Source organism: Leptonychotes weddellii, chromosome 1 (assembly GCF_054177405.1).
Source record: "Leptonychotes weddellii isolate Sample4059 chromosome 1, ASM5417740v2, whole genome shotgun sequence".
In the NCBI taxonomy this organism is placed as follows: domain Eukaryota; kingdom Metazoa; phylum Chordata; class Mammalia; order Carnivora; family Phocidae; genus Leptonychotes; species Leptonychotes weddellii.
The window spans coordinates 17,436,540-17,457,734 of NC_138369.1; the positions used below are offsets into that span (position 1 = coordinate 17,436,540).

General features: G+C 52.4%; 1 protein-coding gene across 1 annotated transcript in view; it reads left to right on the plus strand.

Moving 5' to 3' along the window:
- Positions 1-21,195, plus strand: part of DNAH1 (dynein axonemal heavy chain 1) — a 72,674-nt gene that overhangs the window by 14,549 nt on the left and 36,930 nt on the right. The window contains exons 8-23 of the mRNA XM_081818862.1: positions 7,933-8,090; positions 9,333-9,544; positions 10,171-10,469; positions 11,887-12,037; positions 12,846-13,041; positions 13,137-13,360; positions 13,849-13,968; positions 14,337-14,419; positions 15,504-15,645; positions 16,091-16,246; positions 16,633-16,831; positions 16,912-17,165; positions 17,735-17,947; positions 19,408-19,572; positions 20,689-20,810; positions 20,911-21,016. Coding sequence (XP_081674988.1) covers positions 7,933-8,090; positions 9,333-9,544; positions 10,171-10,469; positions 11,887-12,037; positions 12,846-13,041; positions 13,137-13,360; positions 13,849-13,968; positions 14,337-14,419; positions 15,504-15,645; positions 16,091-16,246; positions 16,633-16,831; positions 16,912-17,165; positions 17,735-17,947; positions 19,408-19,572; positions 20,689-20,810; positions 20,911-21,016 — 2,800 coding nt within the window. The remainder of the gene's footprint in view (positions 1-7,932; positions 8,091-9,332; positions 9,545-10,170; positions 10,470-11,886; positions 12,038-12,845; positions 13,042-13,136; positions 13,361-13,848; positions 13,969-14,336; positions 14,420-15,503; positions 15,646-16,090; positions 16,247-16,632; positions 16,832-16,911; positions 17,166-17,734; positions 17,948-19,407; positions 19,573-20,688; positions 20,811-20,910; positions 21,017-21,195) is intronic.

Consider the following 21,195-nt stretch of genomic DNA (forward strand, 5'->3'; position numbering starts at 1 on the left):
GGAACACAAGCAAGGGGAGTGGGAGAGGGAGAAGCGGGTTCCCCGCTCATGCGGGGCTTGATCCCAGGACCCTGAGATCAGGACCTGAGCTGAAGGCAGACGCTTAACTACTGAGCCACCCAGGCGTCCCTGTCACAGGCTTTTAAAGTACTTCCGGAGATAATCTTATGATTTGTCTTCTTAGATCTGTTAACATGGTGTATTATATTAATTGATTTTCTAATACTGAAACAACCTTGGACTCCTTTAATAAATCCCACCTGGCCATGGTGTATCATTTTTTTTTTAAAGATTTTATTTATTTATTTATTGGAGAGCGAGCGAGAGAGAAACAGCATGAGAGAGGAGAGGGTCAGAGGGAGAAGCAGCTCCCCACTGAGCCGGGAGCCCGATGTGGGACTGGATCCCAGGACCCTGGGATCATGACCCGAGCCGAAGGCAGTCGCTTAACCAACTGAGCCACCCAGGCGCCCAGGTGGTGTATCATATTTTAAAAATGTGATAATGGATTCTGTTGGTTAGTATGCTGTCTAGAACTTTTGCATCTATATAAGTAATGTTGGTCTGTAATTTTTTTTCTGTACTGTCATTATCAGGTTTGAAGCAAGTTATACTTGCTTTATAAGAATATTGATGTTTTCCTTCATCTTTAAGACTCTGGAACGGGGCGCCTGGGTGGCTCAGTCGTTAAATATCTGCCTTCGGCTCAGGTCATGATCCCAGGGTCCTGGGATCGAGCCCCGCATGGGGCTCCCCGCTCAGCGGGAAGCCTGCTTCTCCCTCTCCACTCCCCCTGCTTGTGTTCCCTCTTTCGCTGTGTCTCTCTCTGTCAAATAAATAAATAAAATCTTTAAAAAAAAAAAAAGACTCGAACAATTTTTATTGTATTGAGACTATCTGGTTATTCTGTTCTGAAACCATTTGGACGTGATGCTTTTTGGTGGGATAGTTCCTCTATAACTTCATTTTTCTACAGGAATCGGTCTAGTTAAGCTTTGTATTTCCAACTTGGGGGTCAATTTTGATATACTTTGTTTCTTTAAAAAATGATCCATGTTTTCTAGGTTTTAAAATATATTTGCCTAGACTTTTGATAAGTGATCTCATGATTTAAACAAAAAAAATTTTTTTTAAAGATTTTATTTATTTATTTGACAGAGAGAGAGGAAGAGCACAAGTTGGGGGAGTGGGGGGAGGGAGAAGCAGGCTTCCCGCCGAGCAGGGAGCCCAATGTGGGGCTCGATCCCAGGACCCTGGGATCATGACCTGAGCTGAAGGCAGGTGCTTAACAACTGAGCCACCCAGGCACCCCTAAAAATTTTTTTCTGTTTCAATGTTGACTTCCCCTGGTCTCTTCTTATTTTGTAGAGTTATGCTCTCTTCCTTTTTTTTGCTTAATTAAGTTACTTAGTGATTTGTTTAATGTGTTAATTTTTTAAAAATAGGACTTGGGTTTATTAATTTGACTGTTTTCTACATTTACCTCATTCATTTCTACTTTTTAAAAAGATTTTATTTATTTATTTGAGAGAGAGAGAGAGAGTAAGGGGGAGGAAGGCAGAGGGACAAGCAGACTCCCTGCTGAGTGTGGAGCGTGTCACAGGGCTCCATGCCAGGACCCTGAAATCATGACCTGAGCTGAAGTGACACGCTTAACTGACTGAACCACCCAGGCGCCTCCATTTCCACTTTTTATTATTTTCTTTCTTGTGCCTTCTTTTGGCTTATGTTTTGTTATGTTTATAGGAATTTATATTTTATTTATAGGAATTTATATTATAGGAATTTAATTCACTTATTTATGTTCTTATTGATAAATGTGTTTAAGGCTAGTGAACTTTCTTCTGATAACTGCTTTAAAAATAGTCCACAGATTCTGATATGCAGTATTTCGTTTTTTTCATTCCAAAAATCTGATTTGTATTTCCCATTTCTTTAGAGAATTGTTTAATATCAGGTTTTACAATTTTCCATATGAAAAGGACTTGTTAAAATTTGTTTTTAATAATTTCTACTTTTAGGGGGCACCTGGGTGGCTCAGTTGGTTAAGCGACTGCCTTCGGCTCAGGTCATGATCCTGGAGTCCCAGGATCGAGTCCCGCATCAGGCTCTCTGCTTGACGGGGAGTTTGCTTCTCCCTCTCCCACTCCCCCCTCTTGTGCTCTCTCTCTCTCTCAAATAAATAAATAAAATCTTTAAAAAAAAAATTTCTACTTTTATCGCATTGAGATCAGAGAATGTTATTTATAATATTTCTACTCTATAGAACTTGCTGATGTTTTCTCTGTGACCTAATATATAATCAATTTTTTGCTGAATGTTCTATTTGCATGTGAGAAGAGGTATATCCCTATAGTTAGGGTATAAGAGTTTTATATATACATGTATTCCAGAAAAATCTCTCTATTGATTATGTTATTTACTTCATCGATATCTTTACTTATTTTTGTCCACGGAGAATAGTGTGTTATATTGTCATTATTAATTGCGGCTTTTAGCATTGAAAAGTGTCCTTGATCAGGTCAAATGCTTTTTTTTTTTTTAAAGATTTTATTTATTTGACAGAGAGAGACACAGCGAGAGAGAGAACACAAGCAGAGGGAGTGGGAGTGGGAGAAGCAGGCTTCCCGCTGAGCAGGGAGCCCGATGTGGGGCTCGATCCCAGGACCCCAGGATCATGACCTGAGCCGAAGGCAGACGCTTAACGACAGCCACCCAGGCGCCCCGCTTTCTTTTTTTTTAGGTCAAATACTTTTTTACCAGAATTTTACTTTGTTTGATATCAGAATTGTAACCTGACTTTTGTTGTTTCCATTTTCCTGATATATTTTTGCCCATCCCTCCATTTTTAGCCTTTCTGAGTTAGTTTTATGTTACCAGCATATAGTCCGGTCTTACTTTGTGAGTCAAATTAAAAATCTTTTTCTTATAATAAGTGAGTTAAACCCATTCATATTTATTGATAGAGCTGCTATGTTTGATCTCAATTCTGTTTCCTTCTTTATGTGATGTAGTTTCTTTGTTCTTTAACTTTTTAATTTCTTTTTTTTTAAGATTTTATTTTTAAATAATCTCTACACCCAATGTGGGGCTGGAACTCACAACCCCGAGATCAAGAGTCCCATGATCTTCCAACTGAGGCAGCCAGGCACCCCTCACTTTTTAAATTTCTTTTGGTATTTGGGCAGATTTGTACCTTATTTTAGCGGTTTCTTTTGTAGTTAAGCCTTTTATAGTGCCCCCCGTCCCCTGCTTTCTTATTTAACCTGTTAATATCTGCTTTGTCCGTTTTTAATGGTATTCTTCTACTCCCTTTGATTTCCTTTGTAACAATCTTGACTTTATTCTACTTTCCTCATCCCTTTCTCCTCCCATTTTTTAAAAAAGATTTATTTATTTATTTTAGAGAGCACGAGCAGGGGCAGGGGCAGAGGTACAGGAAGAGGGAGAGAAGCAGCCTCCCCACTGGGCACAGAGCCTTTTGCAGGGCTCAGTCCCAGGACCTCCACCCCACCCCAGATGGTGACCTGAGTGGAAACCAAGAGTCAGAGGCTCAACCGACTGAGCCACCCAGGCGCCCCTCTCCTCCCATTTTTAGTTGCTTTTTTCTCCTTACTATTTTAATATAATATTCTTCTACTATCATCTCTATCTTTTATTTTTATTTTTTTAAATGTATTTTAGTGATTAATTGATTGTATGCTCTATGTCCAACGTGAGGCTCGAACTGACAATCCCGAGATCAAGAATCACGCACTCCACCGACTGAACCAGCCAGGTGCCCCATCTTTGTTTTAGTCTTAAATCTACAATTAAGTCAATTGAGTATATCAGACTTTTTTCCTGAAGTTTCTCCTATCATTTTGCAGGGGAGGAAAGAACAATCCTCTTTCTTTATACCCTTCCAGGTTTTGGCTGAGGCTCTGTAACAAAGACATATTAGCAAGAGAAGAGCTTACCAATTTATATGTTTCCCTTGACATGAGAGCCTTCATAAGGAAATGAAGACCTGAACAGGTTAAACCTATGCTAGGTTTGATGAAGAGTGGAAGGCTGTGGGAATTGTGGCAAGACAGAAGGATATGAGCTAAGGGTAGTAAACTGAGGAAAACTTAGCAAGGCCTCTTCATTGGGATTCCTCTTGGTGTCATTCCATCTTGGAGCTAAAGACACCCTTTCCTCTGGGTAAGGAGGGCACGTCTCACATGAGGATCTTGTGACCTGCTTCAGGGGAAGCCCGTTTCTCAAATTCCTTCAGCTTAAAACATGCAATATGTCAAGATGCCATATTTGGGGAAGTGTGTCCTGAACCCCATCAATCTCTTGGTTGGACGAAGCTCCTCTTCTAGTACGTTTCTCATCAAGGGCTCAAGAGTATAGTGTTCCCAGAGTTCTTGCATGTTTAAAACTTGACAGACAACTTGATTTGATATAAAATTCTTGTTTCACACTGTCATTGCTTGAGGGTTTTTTTTTTTTTTTTGCTGCTCTTTTGTTGCCTTGCTTTGAATGTTGATTTTGAGAGACCCGATGCCAGTCTAACTTCCCTTCCCTTGTAAGTTGTTTGATTTTTTTGGCTTAGGAGCCTTAGGGTTTTTTTTGTTTGTTTTTAATCTGTAAAGTCTAATCATTTTACTAGGTTATGTCTCAGAGTTGATCATTCTGGGTCATTTTTCCTAAGTACAAAGTGGGCCTTTTAAATACATAGATTCAGATATTCTTTATTTCTGGAAATTTTTCTTGGATTATAGTTTTAAATATTAGTCTGTTCCATTATCCTGTTTTTTCTTATCAGGTTCCCTTATATTTCTCCATCTATCTATCTACCTATCTATCTATCTATCTCATCTATCATCTTGCTTCTTCTTTACCTATTTCTAATTTAACCATTTCTATCCCTTTTTGGTTCTTTTTTCCCCTCATTTTCATTTTCTTGGTTATATTCCAGTCTTTCTTCAATGTACTTTATTACATTTTTTTATTTGACTCTATTCTTCCTTAGGCACCTCCTAATTTTGCCTTCCTTCCTGAGTTAATTTTGTTTCTTCCATTTTTTCCCTGAGTTCAATGAAATAGCTTTTCGTCTCTTCCTATTATTTGCCCATTTCTCTGTTTTAGTTGTGAAATTCTGATTCAAGGTGTTTTTCATATTCCCAAACACTTGTTTAAAGATATTTCGTTCGGTTTGAAGTGCTGTGCTAGTTTTCTTCTGCTTTTTCTTTGTTTTTTTCTTTGAGGGTTGGATGAGAATTTTTATCGGGTAAGGTGGGTGCTCTCTCTCTCTCAGTAGCTTTATGTGTCCTCTACTTTCACCCATTCCATCCTTGGATTTGGGATGATTTACAAGATTCCCAGTTCCAGGGCGCCCTCTTCTGTTAGGAGAGCAAATCAGTTTTTTTCTTTTTCTAAGTGGATGGCTGTGTGTGTGTGTGTGTGTGTGTGTGTTGGGGAAGGGGTTGTCCTCCTAAGTTGTTTTTTCTTACCTTGCAGGACTCTAATTTTTCACTTTGGCTTCCTTTCCCATCACCCTTCAATCTCGAAAGTCCTCCTTTTCTTTTACCTTCTCCCTCCTACGTCAAGATGCCTTTCAAAGAATGTTACCTTGAATGGATGCACGGAAGTCCCTTCCTTGTCCTAAGTGCTCTGATTCTCCGGGACTCATGGTCAGTGTTTTTGCAGTTGGGGTGGACTTTCTCTTTCTGGCAGGACTTCAGACCAAGCTTGGGGGCTACCCCTCTTCTGCACCGTTTCCCTGAGACTACCCCTGTCTTCCATGCAGGGTGGCAGCAGGAGGGTGAGCTGCATCTCCCTGGGAACTGACAATTATTTTTCTACTTAAAGATAATGTGAGGTTTGGGCGTTTTCTTTATGCTGCGTATGCTAACGGTTTGGGTGTTGGTAGTGTTATTTGTCCCGGCTTTTCTTTCTTTTTTTTTTCTCTTTCCTTCTGTCTTTTAAGAGCATGTGGGGAGGTTGGCATTGATGTGGCCACCATTACCTTGGTTGTCCAGAATGCCATTTCTCGGGCTTTATATTCCTGAGAATGTTTTGGGCTGTTTATAACAAATACGCTGGGCTCAGATTGGCTTAGACAGCAGGAAAACGCCCTGCTTTACTGATAACTAGAAATCAGATGCAGAGCGCGCCAGGCTCAGTGCGTCAGGGCTCTGTCCCCAGTGGGTGCTAGCTTCATCCCCAGGCAAATGGCAGCAACAGTTTCAGAAGCACAAAGTCCAGAGTCCACTGGGTCCTGCCCTAGATTGGATTCCCTCGAAGCTGGGCCTATTTGGGGGGATTCTTGTACAACTGATGTATTGATGGAGTCCTCCCAGGAGACATCTAAGGGAGTGAAGGCAGCAGGATATAATGGAAGGAACAGCTGGGCAGAGATGCTGTTTTAGGAGAAGTAGGGCCTCGGATCTCACAGGGAGCTCTGGAGCATGAACAACACCCCAGAACTTGTCCTGAGGAAGATGGGACAAGGGGGCTTGATTTTATAGCTCTGCAGTTGTTGATTATAACTGGATCATGTTCCCACTCCTAAGCCAATTAACAGTCTGATCAAGCTCCACCACAACAGGCTTAGACAGGTGAGATGACCCCAGAGCTGGGACATGTCAACTTCCCCTTAGTCAAGTGAGAAAGGAGAGAGTCCTAGAACAACAGTGAGGTGCAATGAGGAGGAAGTGGATGTGAGGCAGGCAGGCAAGTCTCCCTCTTGTGCCAGGCACAGGGGCGGGGCAGCGAACATACCCCATGAAAGGCCTGCCCTCCTGGGCTTTCAGTCTGGCCAGGGAGAGACACCATGGGAAAACAAGGTGATTCAGGGTTTTGATAGATACTGTGGAGACAAAGCAAGACAAGGGGATAGAGATGTCATGGAGGGGCTCTCCCGTCAAGAGAAGGCCTCACTGAGTGGTAACATTTGAGCTAAGTCCTGGAAAAAGTAAGGGGAGAAGAGGATTCCGGCTGGGGGAACAACAGTGCATGAATGAAAAATGTGCCCTCAGGGGGTCAGGATCATTGAGACAGGGGAAGAACTTTGGGGCACAAATGAGGCTGCCCTCGGGCGCCTGGGTGGCTCAGTTGGTTAAGCGACTGCCTTCGGCTCAGGTCATGATCCTGGAGTCCCGGGATCGAGTCCCACATCGGGCTCCCTGCTCATCGGGGAGTCTGCTTCTCCCTCTGACCCTCTTCCCTCTCATGCTCTCTCTCATTCTCTCTCTCAAATAAATAAATAAAAAAAATCTTTAAAAAAAAAAAATGAGGCTGCCCTCATCCAGAGGGGGCAAAGCATGCCTGAGGTAGAAACCCCAAGGGAGGAGCCTGGGCTGGTCCAGCAGCAGTAGGGACTGGATCAATCAGAGTGTGGCCACCAGAAGGAACAGTATATGCAAAGGCCCTGAGGTGAGAGCTCAGAGTGCCTCCAGGAACCCAGAGGGGCTGCCTGTGGCTGGAGCTGGGGTGGGGGTGGGGACAGGAAGGTGACCAGAGAGGAGAACAGGGAAGGGCCGGTCCCAGGAAGAGGTTTGGCTTTATCCTAGGATGCAGGGGCCCAGGGTGGATTTTTAGCAAGAGAAAGATGTGCTCAGACTTGAGTTTTATGGGGAGTAGATTGGAATGGGCAGGGGTGGAAGTGAGGGGACCAGGCAGGGATGGTGCTCTGCTGGGATGACACTGAGAAATGAGAAGCAAAATAGGCAGACTTGGACTGGTGTGATGGGGGAGGGGGATGTGACACTTAAAAGGCAGGGGACAAGGGTGATGGAGGTTGGTGGCTGGGGGCCAGGTGGGAGGTGTGCCCGTGAATCTGGAGGGGAATCCCCAAACACAGGTCAATGCTAGAGCAGAGTGGGCCCCAGCCAGCCCACAGCATGGGGGTGACGGTGTGTGGAGCCCCCTGACTTCCCTGTCCCCCTTCCCTATTGGCAGGGTTCTGGAGCACCTCAGCAGTCTCTCCAGAGAAGTGAACCTGGACTATGAGCGCAGCATGAACAAAATCAACTTTGACCAGATTGTCTCATCCAAGCCTGACACGTTCTCCTATGTAACCCTGCCTGAGAAGGAAGAGGAGAAGGTGCCCAGGCAAGGTGAGGGCAGCTGGACAAAGGCGGTCCCCCTGGCCACCCCACTAGCCGGAGCCCTCCCACCCTCCCTGTAAGGTGGTCCATAAACCTAACACTCCCAGCACTCACCCTGCTGCTTCCCCAGCTGCCTAGGGAGCCAGGGCAGGGTGGGTGGGGGGAGTGGTCCATGAAGGCTCTTTTAAAAACCAGGAGTCTTGGGGCATCTGGGTGGCTCAGTCGGTTAAGCGTCTGCCTTCAGCTCAGGTCTGGATCCTGGAGTCCTGGGATCGAGCCCCACATCGGGCTCCCTGCTCAGTGGAGAGCCTGCTTCTCCCTCTGCTCTTCATGCGCTCGCTCCTTCGCTCACTCTCTCGCTCCCTTGCACTCTCTCAAATAAATAAAGTCTTAAAAAAAAAAACCACACATAACAGGAGTCTTGGGGCACCTGGGTGGCACAGTCGTTTGAGCGTGTGATTCTTGATCTCAGCTCAAGTCATGATCTCAGAGTCATGAATCCAGCCCCACATCCGGCTCCACGGGCATGGAGTCTGCTTAAGATTCTCTCTCTCCCTCTCCCTCTGCCCCTCTTAAAATAAATAAATAAGTAAGAAAGTAAGTAAGTAAATAAAATCCAGTAGTCTGAGTAGCACAGAAGGAAGCAGGTAATGTGTTCGAGTACAGCAAGTGCTCAGAAGTGGATGGAAGGGCTCTGATGGTCTGAGGGACATAGGGCAGCAAGAGCAGGTGGCATTGCTGTGGCCCATTTGACCCGTGGCAGACTGCGTCTCCGAGTAGGACAGCAGTTCCCCCAAGCCCTCCTTTCTTTGACTTCCCCGATGCCTGGGAATTTCGTTTCCTGGACCGAGCTGCTACGCGTGTGAAGGGTCCAGGGAGCTGGGGTAGGGCATGGACGGTGGGCACTGCGAAGGTCCTGGTGCCCACATCTCCCTTGCTTGGTGCTGGGTTCTGTGCAGAGTGGGCAGGAGTGAAGGGGGAGAGGGTCTGTGGTTCTCATCCACTTCAAAGGGGTCAGTGGCCCAGAGGGGCCTGGAGGGGATCCATTTACTCACCCCAGAGTGGGCAGCTCGCTGCGAAGCTGCAGGGCCATGCTTGCAAGCCGTGGGAAGAGAGGGGTCCTGGGGATGTGGCTGTCTCTTAGGGAGGAGACACGAGTTGTATCTCTCCCTCACCACCCTGTAGATCCATCCTAACCCCTGGTGTGTCCCAGGCCAATCTGACACTGGCCCTCCACCCCCACCCCTGCAGGGCTGGTGAGTGTCCCCGAGTACCCTTTCCGGGAGCAGAAGGAAGACTTCACCTTTGTGTCCCTGCTTACACGGCCAGAGGTCATCACGGCCCTCAGCAAGGTGCGGGCTGAGTGCAACAAGGTGACCGCTATGTCCCTGTTCCACTCAAACCTCTCCAAGTACAGCCGCCTGGAAGAGTTCGAGCAGATTCAGTCCCAGACCTTCTCGCAGGTACATAGGCATCCGGGGTTTGGAGGGCCACACGCAGGCCGGAGCCTTGGAACTGACTGGCCAGCAGTGAGGCCGTGAGCCCCTGTTCTCCTTAAAACCTAGATTTTGTGGGAGGCTGGGGGGTACCCAGGGGGATGGCTCATCTCAGAGAGGAGAGGAGACCCAGGGTAGGCTCCCTTTCCAGTCACTTTCCATCCAACCCTGGAGAGCAGGAACTCCACATACCCGCTAAGGATGGGGGTATGCGGGAAGAAGGGTGCAGCCTTGTGGGAGACCATCACCAGATGGCCCAGGAGAAAAGCTCCTGGTCCTGCTTTGTTCTGTGTCTGTCTCTGCTCATGCCCTGTGTCTCAGTCTCTCTGTCTCTCCCTTAGCTGGAGGGAAAGTCCTGCTTCTGCTGCCCCTCCCCCCTCCTTCCCCCAGAGGAGCCCCAGTCCCCAGGGTCACAGGAGGGTGTTGGCTGGTAGGGCTTGGCAGTCAGTTGGGGTCGGGGGAGAACCTTCCCCGGTCATCTGGGTCCTGAGGCTGCCCCAGCACCCTGGTGCCTAGGGTCCCTGAGTGTGGTGGCTGTGGGCAGCAGGTTACTGGGGGGGGTTGCTGCCTGATGCCACCCACCACCACTCCAGGTGCAGATGTTCCTAAAGGACAGCTGGATCAGCACGCTCAAGGTGGCCATGCGGAGCAGCCTGCGTGACATGAGCAAGGGCTGGTACAATCTCTATGAAACCAACTGGGAGGTATACCTTATGTCAAAGCTGCGCAAGCTGATGGAGCTGCTCAAGTACATGCTGCAGGACACACTGCGCTTCCTGGTGCAGGACTCGCTGGCCAGCTTCTCGCAGTTCATCAGCGATGCTTGCTGCGGTGTGCTGGACTGCCCTGATGACATGGTCTGGGGCGAGGACCTCATCAACAGCCCCTACAGGTGGGGCTGGCCGAGTGCAGGCGCTGGGGGACGCCACCACTCCTCCTCGCTAGGCCCCAGTGGCCAGGCTGGTAGGGGTGGGGGGTGCGGGGCAGCCAGGACCGGGGTGCCCAGCACTGCCAGGTCCTGGATGGCAGGGAGAGCCTGGCCCCGGTCCTGGTGGCCAGGGAATGTCCCACCAGCTCCGACTTGCACATCTCTGGGTGACCTTCATTTTCTCCATCAGTCCCTGAGTTATTCAGTCAAAAGAAATATTCTTTGAGCACTTGCCATGAACCTGGTGGGGTTCTAGGGGACCCAAAGAGGCCTGACTCCTGCTCTCATGGGGGACAGACAGCAAGCCAATGAATCAATAGACAGTCACTGCCAATCTTGGCAGGGGCTGTGACAGACCCTGGGTGGGGCAGGGGCCTCCGCTAGGGGGTCAAGGTCATCTGAGTCAAGACCTGAGACTGAGAGGAAAGCGGCCAAGGAGATATAAAGGAGAGGTACCAGGTGGAAGGCCCAGCACATGTGGAGGCTCAGAGGGGAGGAAGACCTTGGGGCGGTCAAGGAAGGAGGGGCTGGCTGCTATGGCTATAGTGGGGAGGGCTGGTCAGGATGATATGGGAGAGGTCACAGGGACAGGCCAGATCACAGAGCCTCCTGGGGTCATGGTCGGGGGCTAGATTTATTCTAGGTGTGGTCAGAAGCCATCAGAGGGGAGTTATAATCCGATTAAACAATGCTCTGGGTTTGTGGGGACAAGTGAGGCAGAAGACAAGTCAGACCAGGTTTCCTGCCATTGTCTAGACAAGGGATGACGTGGCTGGGACTTGGGGGAGGTGCGGATTTGGGGCTGTGCCTAGGTGGCATGCTATGGGCCTGGCTGTAGGAGGATGTGCAGGGGGAGGAGGGGAGGGGAGGAGACAAGCTGACTCTTGGGGTCCACCGCTAGCACCGAGCCCTGAGGGGAGCTGGCGGGAGCCAGGGGACACAATGTTTGAGATGCCCATTAAAGGCCCAGGTGGGTGGTGGGTGGCAATCCAGAGTGCAGCAGGGAGGCCTGGCTGGTATGTAGGCTTGAGGGTTGTTGGCATGTAGTGGGCATCTCAAGTCGAGGATGGTGGCCTCTTGGGGAGAGCGTGGGTGCCGCAAGGACCCAGGGTCTGGCTGACCTGCCCTGATGACCTCAGGACTGCCTGGTGGTCTTCCCTCTCCCCGGTACCTGTGGACCTCTGGGCAGGGATGGAGTAATATTTGGCTGGTGCGTGTTTTTCTGTTAACTTAGAGGTTTCTAGAAGGAGGGAGGAGGCAATTCTTATGCATGGAGAAGCTCAAGAGCCATCGTGCTGGCAGGAAGGGCAGAGGGCTGAATCTGCTGCACACAGGCCTCCTCGGGCCCCTGCCCGCAGTCAGCCCGACTATTGCCCCACAGGCCCCGGAAAAATCCCCTCTTCATTGTGGACCTGGTGCTGGATAGCTCGGGGGTGCACTACAGCACGCCACTGGAGCATTTCGAGACATCTCTGCTCAACCTCTTCGACAAGGGCATCCTGGCCACGCACGCGGTGCCCCAACTGGAGAAGGTATAGCTGCAGTTCAAGGCCCAGGGCACCTGCTGGCCTGGCTGCTCGTGGCTACCGAGGCACAGGCCAACTGTAGTAGAGCAGTTCAACTTTATTTCAGGCCTCCCACCTGGCCGGCAGTGTGCTCAGACCTTCAATTCTTGAACAGCTCACTTAATCCTCACCTCGAGCTGTGCTGGGAACTATTAGTGAACCCATTTTGTTGTGCCCCATAAGGGCACACAGCGACTGTCAGACCTGCGATTCGAACTGGGCTCATTCACCCACCCCTGCCACAGCTGTTCTGGCCCAGATTCCACCCTCTTGATCCTCCTGGCCTCTCTCTTCAGCTAAGATGTGGACGCAGACTGACCTCCACACTTGGGACCCCTTGTCAGAAGTCCCCACTCATCACACACCTGGTTACATCTCACTCCTCCCCGCCCAAGAGCTTCTGGAACTCCAGGCCCCTCTTGTCTTCCTTACTGGTTAGCCAGAGCTATCAGTGACCTGGTGGCCCTGTCTGCTCCTTTCCTGGGCACTGGACTGAGTCAGGCCCAGGCAGAGGAAGACGCTGCCCCTGGGTGGGGCTCCCGGGGCTTCCAGCCCTGTATTAGTCCACAGCCTGCTCTCAGAGACACCACAGCAAACCCTCTCCCCTACCTTTACCACGCTGTCTCTGATTGCCACACTGCTGCCCCGACCCCCACCACGCTGTCTGTGATTGGCCACACTGCTGCCCACTCAGGCTTCGGATCCCATCCCCAACCCCTCTGCCCGCCTGCCCCGAGGCTCATCCAGCTCTCCGCCCCTGCCTTTGGCTCCGCAGCTGGTGATGGAGGACATCTTTATCAGCGGCGACCCCCTGCTGGAGTCCGTGGGGCTCCACGAGCCATTGGTGGAGGAGCTGCGGACCGTCATTGCCAATGCTGTGCGCAAGGCCATGATCCCACTGCAGGCTTACGCCAGGGAATACCAAAAGTATTTGGAGCTGAATAACAATGACATTGCCACCTTCCTCAAGTGTGTGCATACATCTGAGGGCGTCTGGGTGTTGGTGTGACCCCCAGCCACCCACTTACCACCCTCTGGCCATCGTGTGTGCCCACTGTCCACAGAGCCTACCAGACGCACTGCCCGTCATCCTCGGAAGTACGGGAGGTGGTGCTCACCCACCTGCAGGAAAAAGAGATTCTGGACAGCTCGCTGCCCAGCAGTATCATTATTGGGCCCTTCTACATAAACGCCGACAATGTCAAGCAGAGCCTGTCCAAGAAGCACAAGGCCCTGGCCACTTGCATGCTCGACATCCTGGCCAAACACCTGCACAAGGAGGTGGACAATGTAAGTGCCCAGCACCCGGCCCTGGTGACTGCAACAACACACGCACTCTCGCCTCCATAGTGAGCTCCCACGAATAAGGTGTCCCTAGGCAGGGTGAGGGCTGTCTGCAGACGCCCAGGCCAGTGGAAGGATCTGGAAGTCACCCTGCCTTGACCCCCCGCCTGTCTGCAGGGAGCCGTACCATAGGGAAGGTCCCAGGAAATGGGGGCTGCTACCTCTTTTTCTAGACTTGGAAAGACCTGGGAATCTCTCCTGAAGATGGGCTATTTCATGGAGCCGAGGGTGTGCGGGTGGCCTCAGAAGTCCCATGCATGTGTTGGCTGGGCCCAGGAAGCTAGGGAGACCTCAGCTCCCCAGCAAGTCGGCTGCAGGATGTGGTGGGTTGGGGGGCAGTTACCTGTTGGGAGACACTGAGATCCAAAGAGGAGGAGCAGGCCCCAGGAAGGGACAGGGACATGGCCTCCCTAGCGCCCTCCGCCCACCGCCAGATCTGTGAGGAGTTTCGCAGCATCAGCCGCAAGATCTATGAGAAGCCCAACAGCATCGAGGAGCTGGCTGAACTTCGCGAGTGGATGAAGGCCATCCCTGAGAAGCTGGTGGGGCTAGAGGTGAGGCGGGTGTAAGGGGGACTGGGGGCTGGGGTCGGGGACAGGCAGGGGCTGGGAGATTAGGAGCCAGGAGGCTAGAGGTGAGGTAGACACAGAGGATGGGGGGGTTGGGAGGTTATGAGGCTGGATGCATGGTAGAGGTTCAGAGCCATGCTATCTGGAAGGCGAGGAGGGTGGAAGGTATGGGACGAGGGCTGGGGGTTGGAGGTGTGGCGGCCATGGCCTTTGGAGCCCTGAGCCCAGTGCCCACCCTGCGCCTCCTCCCCAACCCCAATTCTCCCCTCTCTGGAAGAGAGCCGCCTTTCCTTAGCGCTCGACCACTTTGGGGTCCCACCCATGCAGTTCTCATTACCTACCTGTCCGTGCAGGAGAGGATTGTGAAGGTCATGGATGACTACCAGGTCATGGATGAATTCCTTTACAACCTCAGCACAGAGGACTTCAACGACAAGTGAGTGGGAGCTTGGCTCTCAGACACATGGCTCTCAGATATCCCCGCAGCCATGGGCTGTGTGGTTGCACCGGAAATGCCAGCCAAGATGTCCGAGACCGTGGCTCCACATGGGCCAGGGCCAAGTGGCCAGTGGCGCAGAAGGAAATCATTTGAGCTTCTTGGTCTAGGGACCCTGCTGCCCCCTCACCCTGTCTCCATTCTCTATACCATTGTCAGCCTGACACACAAATGTTCACACAGGCCTGGAATCCCCTTGTTTGTTGTGGGGGCCCTTTGGAATCGTTGGGAGCACAGAGAGAAGGCAAAGCCCGCCTGGTCGGTCCCTGGGGAGCAGCACTTGTCCCCAGCCAGCTCAAGAGCGTTGTGGGAAACAGCCTTAGATTCGGACTGCCTTACTGAGGCCCCCAGAAATCCCTTGCCCACACTGCCTCACAGGCCAGGGGTGCCTTGAGAATGTTGGGGCCTGGAAGAGGTTGGCACTGTCCCCTGGGAGCCCTGCCAAGAGCCCCAAGGCACCGGCTTCCCAGGACATCCTGGTACTCAGGGTGCGCCTCCCCGGGGTCAGCATTCCTAGGCCAGATGCAGGCAGAATCCCTGAATTTCACAGAGCCCCCACATCAGCCAGCAAAGGGAGTCAGTCTGGTTTGAAGGAAGCTGGCCTGGTGGCCTGGCTGGTCACCAAGAAAATGCAGACTAGAGGCTGTTGCTTTGCCTCATGGGAGGTGAGGCCCCTCCAGACCCTGGAATGTGAGGGGGTACCCAGCATCACCTCTCTCATTTCCAACACCGTTCTCCCCCTTGCCCCATCACTGCACTGGGCACTGTGGACCCGCATCTCTCTGGATGCCCACCACAGCTCCCAGGCCACAGCCGCAGGGTAGGGACGGCCACCATCACCCCGATGGTGGCAGTGGCTGTCTCCAGCTCACTTCCACTTCCTGGTTGCTCAGCCCTGGCCAGTTCCAGCCGCCGCCTGGATTCCCCCATTCTCCCCTTCACCCTGGGTGCCCCTGCCTGACCGAGCCACCCCACAATTTCCCCTGTAACCTTCCCCCCCAATGCCCACCCCTGCCCCCTCCAGGTGGGCTGCCAGCAACTGGCCTTCTAAGATCCTTGGGCAGATAGAGATGGTACGGCAGCAGCACATAGAAGATGAGGAGAAGTTCCACAAAATCCAGATCATGGATCAGAACAATTTCCAGGAGAAACTGGAGGGGCTGCAGGTGGGGCTGGTTCAGGGCTCTGCTATGCCTCACTCCCCACCATGTGCTCTGGGCCAGGCCTGGCTTCATGCACGCAGGAGGGGCTATGGGGATGTTTGGTGGGTGGACTGGTGGGTGGATGAACACATGGCTGGAGGGGTGCCTGGGCAGCAAGCTCCAGAAAATTCAGGGTTACAAAGAATCCCAACTCTTCTATGGTGTCCTCCAAGCTCCAGTGGGCAAAAAAAATGGGCACAGTGTTCAGGGCACTGGGTCTCCCTGTGACCTTGCTATGTCACCCTGGGACAGTCAGCCTGCTTGTGATGGGCCAGGGACCCGCTTACTCCAGGAGAAGAAAGTGCCCTGAGAACTGGGAGGACCTCAGGCATGTATGGGGTGTGTATGGGGATGCACGCACACGGTTGGGGTCCCAGAGGCCTCTGACCCCTTGCTCCTTGGCCAACAGCTGGTGGTAGCTGGCTTCTCCACCCATGTGGAGATTGTGCGAGCGCACGAGATCGCCAATGAGGCGCGGCGGGTCAAGAAGCAGCTGAAGGACTGCCAGCAGCTGGCCATGCTGTATAATAACCGCGAGCGCATCTTCGGCTTGCCCATCACCAATGTAGGCCTCCTGAGGGCACGCTGGCCCCAAAGCCCTGGGGCTTGAGGAAGAGCCTGTGGCCTTTGTGGTCATATCTGAACCCAACTCCCAGGTGGCAGGGCCCTGGCATTTGGCGGGTAGGACTGAGCAGGCTGCAGAGAGGGACTCCCCAGTCCTGGCCCTCAGGGCAAGGAGACTGGCTGGGACCAGGCAGAAGGCCTTGCTGAGCCACTCAGAGCCCAGAGCCTCTGCACAGCGGGAGGAAGGGAGGCCAGGCCAGGGCTCGTGGGGACAGGGGCAGGAACGGCAGCCAGGAACGAGGGGGAGAGGACCTGGCCCAAGAAGGAGCAGTGTGCAGAGAGCCCGGGAAGCACCCCCAGACAGCCCTGGTTCGTCTGCCCCTACAGTACGACAAGCTCTCCAGGATGGTGAAGGAGTTCCAGCCCTACCTAGACCTCTGGACCACGGCCTCCGACTGGCTGCGTTGGTCTGAGAGTTGGATGAATGACCCCCTGTCGGCCATTGATGCCGAGCAGCTGGAGAAGAATGTCATTGAGTCCTTCAAGACCATGCACAAGTGTGTGAAGCAGTTCAAGGACATACCAGGTAGGCAGCCAAGCCAGCCTGTCCCCTCTTTTCCCTGCCGATGCTGGCTGCCTCTCACACCTGCCTGTCCTGCCCGGCAGCCTGCCAGGACGTGGCCTTAGACATCAGGGCCCGCATCGAGGAGTTCAAGCCCTACATCCCGCTGATCCAGGGGCTGCGCAACCCTGGCATGCGGAACCGGCACTGGGAGGTGCTGTCCAACGAGATCAACATTAATGTCAGGCCCAAGGCCAACCTGACCTTCGCTCGCTGCCTCGAGATGAACCTGCAGGACCACATTGAGAGCATCAGCAAGGTGGCCGAGGTGGCTGGAAAAGAGTATTCCATTGAGCAGGTGGGTGGCCACCAGGAAGCCCACCTAGCCCCAGGGCCTAGGAGGAGGACACTACTGGGCCCCACCCCTGGGGTCGTTCCCCAGGCTCAGGGGTTGAGGTGGATTCTACTCGGTGGGTTAGTTGTGGATGTGAAGTGCTTGGTGCAATGTTCACCATCCCTGTTATTACTCAGTTACTCTTCTCAAGTACTTCTTGGCCCAGGAAGGAGCTGATAGTATTACCCTCCTGTAACAGGTGAATACATTAAGGCTCAAAGAGGTTCAGCAACTGTCCGGGGTGACATAGCCAGTAAGGGCTAGAACTGGGACCAGAGCTTCTAACCAGCACCTCAGTTGCCTCCCAACATAGGTGTGTATGCTGTACCTGGGCAGCACGTGTAGGAGTACCAGCCGACCTTGAATTCAGACAAGGCCCCATGGGGGATTTGGTGACCAGACCAGCAGAGATTATTTGCCAGACGACCACGGTCATGGCTGGGCAGAGCCCACCCTTTGCTGTCCGGTGCTGGTCATACAGCAGTGTGCTGGCTCCTTCCCGGCACCCGGCCGTGACTTGCCCCCCACACTAGGCACTGGACAAGATGGAGAAGGAGTGGTCAGCCATCCTGTTCAACGTGCTGCCATACAAGGAGACAGACACCTATATCCTCAAGAGCCCGGACGAGGCCTCACAGCTGCTTGACGACCACATTGTCATGACCCAGAGCATGTCCTTCTCGCCCTACAAGAAGCCCTTCGAGCAGCGCATCAACTCCTGGGAGAGCAAGTTGAAGCTGACCCAGGTGGGCCCTCACTCCTCCCCAGCCCTCACATAGGCAGCCCTTGATGGTGTCTGGGTGGGGCTCGAAGTGGGGAGGTGCCTTACCTGGGTCTGCCCTGCTCCTCGATCTCTGACAGGCCCCTCATTCAGGGCAGAGCATCTAGGATGAGGCTCTCCATCTCTGAGGTTTGGCTGCCAGAGGAGGCGATTCAGGATGTGAGGGTGGGGCCATGTATGGTCCGATGCTGTGGCTGGGGAGGGGAATGAAATGCTTGGTCTTGCGACCACTAAGACCTCCAGTCTCAGAACTTTCTGGGCTGGACACCACAAGGCCCTGAGGCTCCTCAATGCCATCTGCTCTGCTCTGAGCCTCCCATTCCTCTCTCATTTGAAGCTGGCTCGGGGTCGTTGGGGACTGCCCCTCTTTAAGGCTGTCTGCTGAGCCTTGGAGGACTGTCCTGGGGTTAGGCCTACTGGCGTGATTCTTACAGTCACTTCCCTGGGACCTTCCTGGGAGCTGCTCAGGAACCTCCAGTGAAGGTCAGGAACCGAGTGAGGAGGGCTTATATGTACGTTCCTTGGATCACCCAGAGATGTCTGAGTTGGTCAGCATTGTCCCTGGGTCTCCCTCCTTTGCTCATACTGCCCACCTGCAGTTCCATTCCTTCCTGCCATCTCCAAGGCTCAGCATCCAGCAGCCCTCACTGACTCCCCCACATCTACCAGCAAGGTGGCCCTTGGTGCCTCTTACAAAGCCCATCACACATGCTGGGCCCTTGGTGATTCAGAGGCGGAACTGGCAGCTTCGTGGGCTATGGGCATCTCAAGTGCAGGACCCCATCCTGTTTCTCTGTTTCTCCTGATGCCCACACGGGCCTAGCACAGGCCTGGCACGGAACTGGCTGAAGCACACATCTCTCGAGGAAGGGAATGAATGAACGAATGAATGAATGAGTTTGCACTGATGGGAAAAGAGATAAATCCGTAGAGAGGAGTTTGAAGGTAGAAGGAGAAATCAGCTGGTTTTGGAGGTGTCTCAATCTTGGACTGAGGTTTCAGAGAGTATTTTAGGGATCTCAAGCTCAAATCCCAGTATACCTCAGAGACTCCTGGGGTCATAAACCCAAAAGTCCTTCCAGGAAAGGGGACTGGTTTGGGCCTCCATGCACTGGGCTCTTTCCTCTGTGACTGCAGGGCTCACTGGTGTGAGGGTGGATCTCTCGTAGGGAAGAGTGGCTCCCCTGGCTCTGCTGGAGGCTCTGGTGTCCTGTGGGGGATGCAAGGTTTCTTTGGAAGCCAGGGCCTCTGTGCAGCCTTGGCTCCCTGGAGCAGTGGCTGGCAGGGTCATCTGGAAATCCCCCCGTGGATGCTGGCTCTGATGTCCAGTGCTCGGTCCCGCACTCTGGTCGGGTGAGAGCTCCAGGTCAGCAGGGATAGGACCTAACGTGGACCCCAGGCCCTGACGGTCCATGCCCTGCCCAGGAGGTGCTGGAGGAGTGGCTGAACTGTCAACGGGCCTGGCTCTACTTGGAGCCCATCTTCAGCTCTGAGGACATCAATCGGCAGTTGCCCGTGGAGAGCAAGCGCTACCAGACAATGGAGCGGATCTGGAGGAAGATCATGAAGAATGCCTATGAGAACCGTGAGGCGAGCTCACATGGGGAGAGGAGGGGGCAGCCGGGACCACTGAGGAGCCTGGTCACGTTGTTGGGAGCCTCCTGGTCTCTTCTCTCTCTGAACAAGAAAGACTGAAGGACAAGTCCGAGACCTGTGTCCCTTTGAGTGGACTCCCCAGTCTTGAGAGATATTCCTCAGAAACACAATAGTTGGTTTTCCCCTTGAAGATTTACAGTCTACATTAGGATTTTTTTTTTTTTTTAGATTTTATGTATTTATTTGAGAGAGTGAGTATGAGCAAGGGGAGGAGCAGAAGGGAAGGGAGAGGGACAAGCAGACTCTGCGCTGAGCTTGGAGCCCAACATGGGACTCAGTCTCACAACCCTGAGATCATGACCTGAGCTGAAACTAAGAGTCCCAACACTTAACCAATTGAGCCAACTGAGCCACCCCTACATTATTAGGATTTTAGAGATTGTATTTATTCATTTTATCATATATATAGAGAGAGCGAGCGTGGGGGGGTCGACAGAGGGAAAAGGGAAAAGAGAAAAGAGAATCTGAAGCAGACTCCATGCTGGGCGCAGAGCCTGAAGGCAGGGCTTGATCCCAGGGCCCTGAAATCATGACCTGAGCCAAAACCAAGAGTTGGATATTCAGTTGACTGAGCCACCCAGGAGCCCCTACGTTAGGATTTTAAAGGCTCTGACAAAGCCCACAACAAATCAAATTCCTTGGCTTTGTTTAACCCTAATTTTTTTAAAAAGATTTTATTTATTTATTAGAAAGAGAGAGCATGAGTGGGGGGAAGGGGCAGAGGGAGAGGGAGAAGTAGGCTCCCCACTGAGCAAGGGAGCCTGACACAGGGCTCCATCTCAGGACCCTGTGATCATGACCTGAGCAAAGGCAGATGCTTAATGGACTGAGCCACCCAGGTGCCCATAACCCTAATATTTTTTACCATAGACTATTTTCTGTGGATTGATGGGGTGATGGATGTGGGCCCTGGCTCAGGGCCATTTTTCTGTCCTCTCTCCTTCCCAGGTCCTACTGGGGTCTCTGGCCAGCATGGGTGCCCTCTGAGCCCACCTTGCTGCCTCCCAGTTTGACCATGCTCGCTTCCACTCTCTGGCCTGGGCCATGCAGGTAATCAATGTGTGCTCTGACCAGAGGCTGCTGGACAGCCTGCGGGACTGCAACAAGCTGCTGGACATGGTGCAGAAGGGCCTCAGCGAGTACTTGGAGACCAAGCGGGGTGCCTTCCCCAGGTGGGCACCACCTGGCCCATGCCCACTCTGTCAGTGTCTGCCCACGGGGCTGGGATGTGAGGCTGCTTGACCCACTCCCTCACCCCTGTTCCCCTGGCAGATTCTACTTCCTGTCAGATGACGAACTGCTCGAGATTCTGTCCCAGACAAAGGACCCCACAGCCGTTCAGCCCCACCTGCGCAAGTGCTTCGAGAACATCGCCCAGGTGGGTAACTGGGCCTGGGGTTCAGGCCCGGGAGCTCTGGGGCACCTTTCCAGGGAGGATAGCTCTTTCCTGGCTCCAAGTCCTTTTAGCAGGAGCTGAGGTGGCCTGTGAGATTCCTGGCCCTTGGCGATAGCTGGGGCTTGTGGGAGGAAGGACAGCTGTAGAACCCCCAGCTCGGT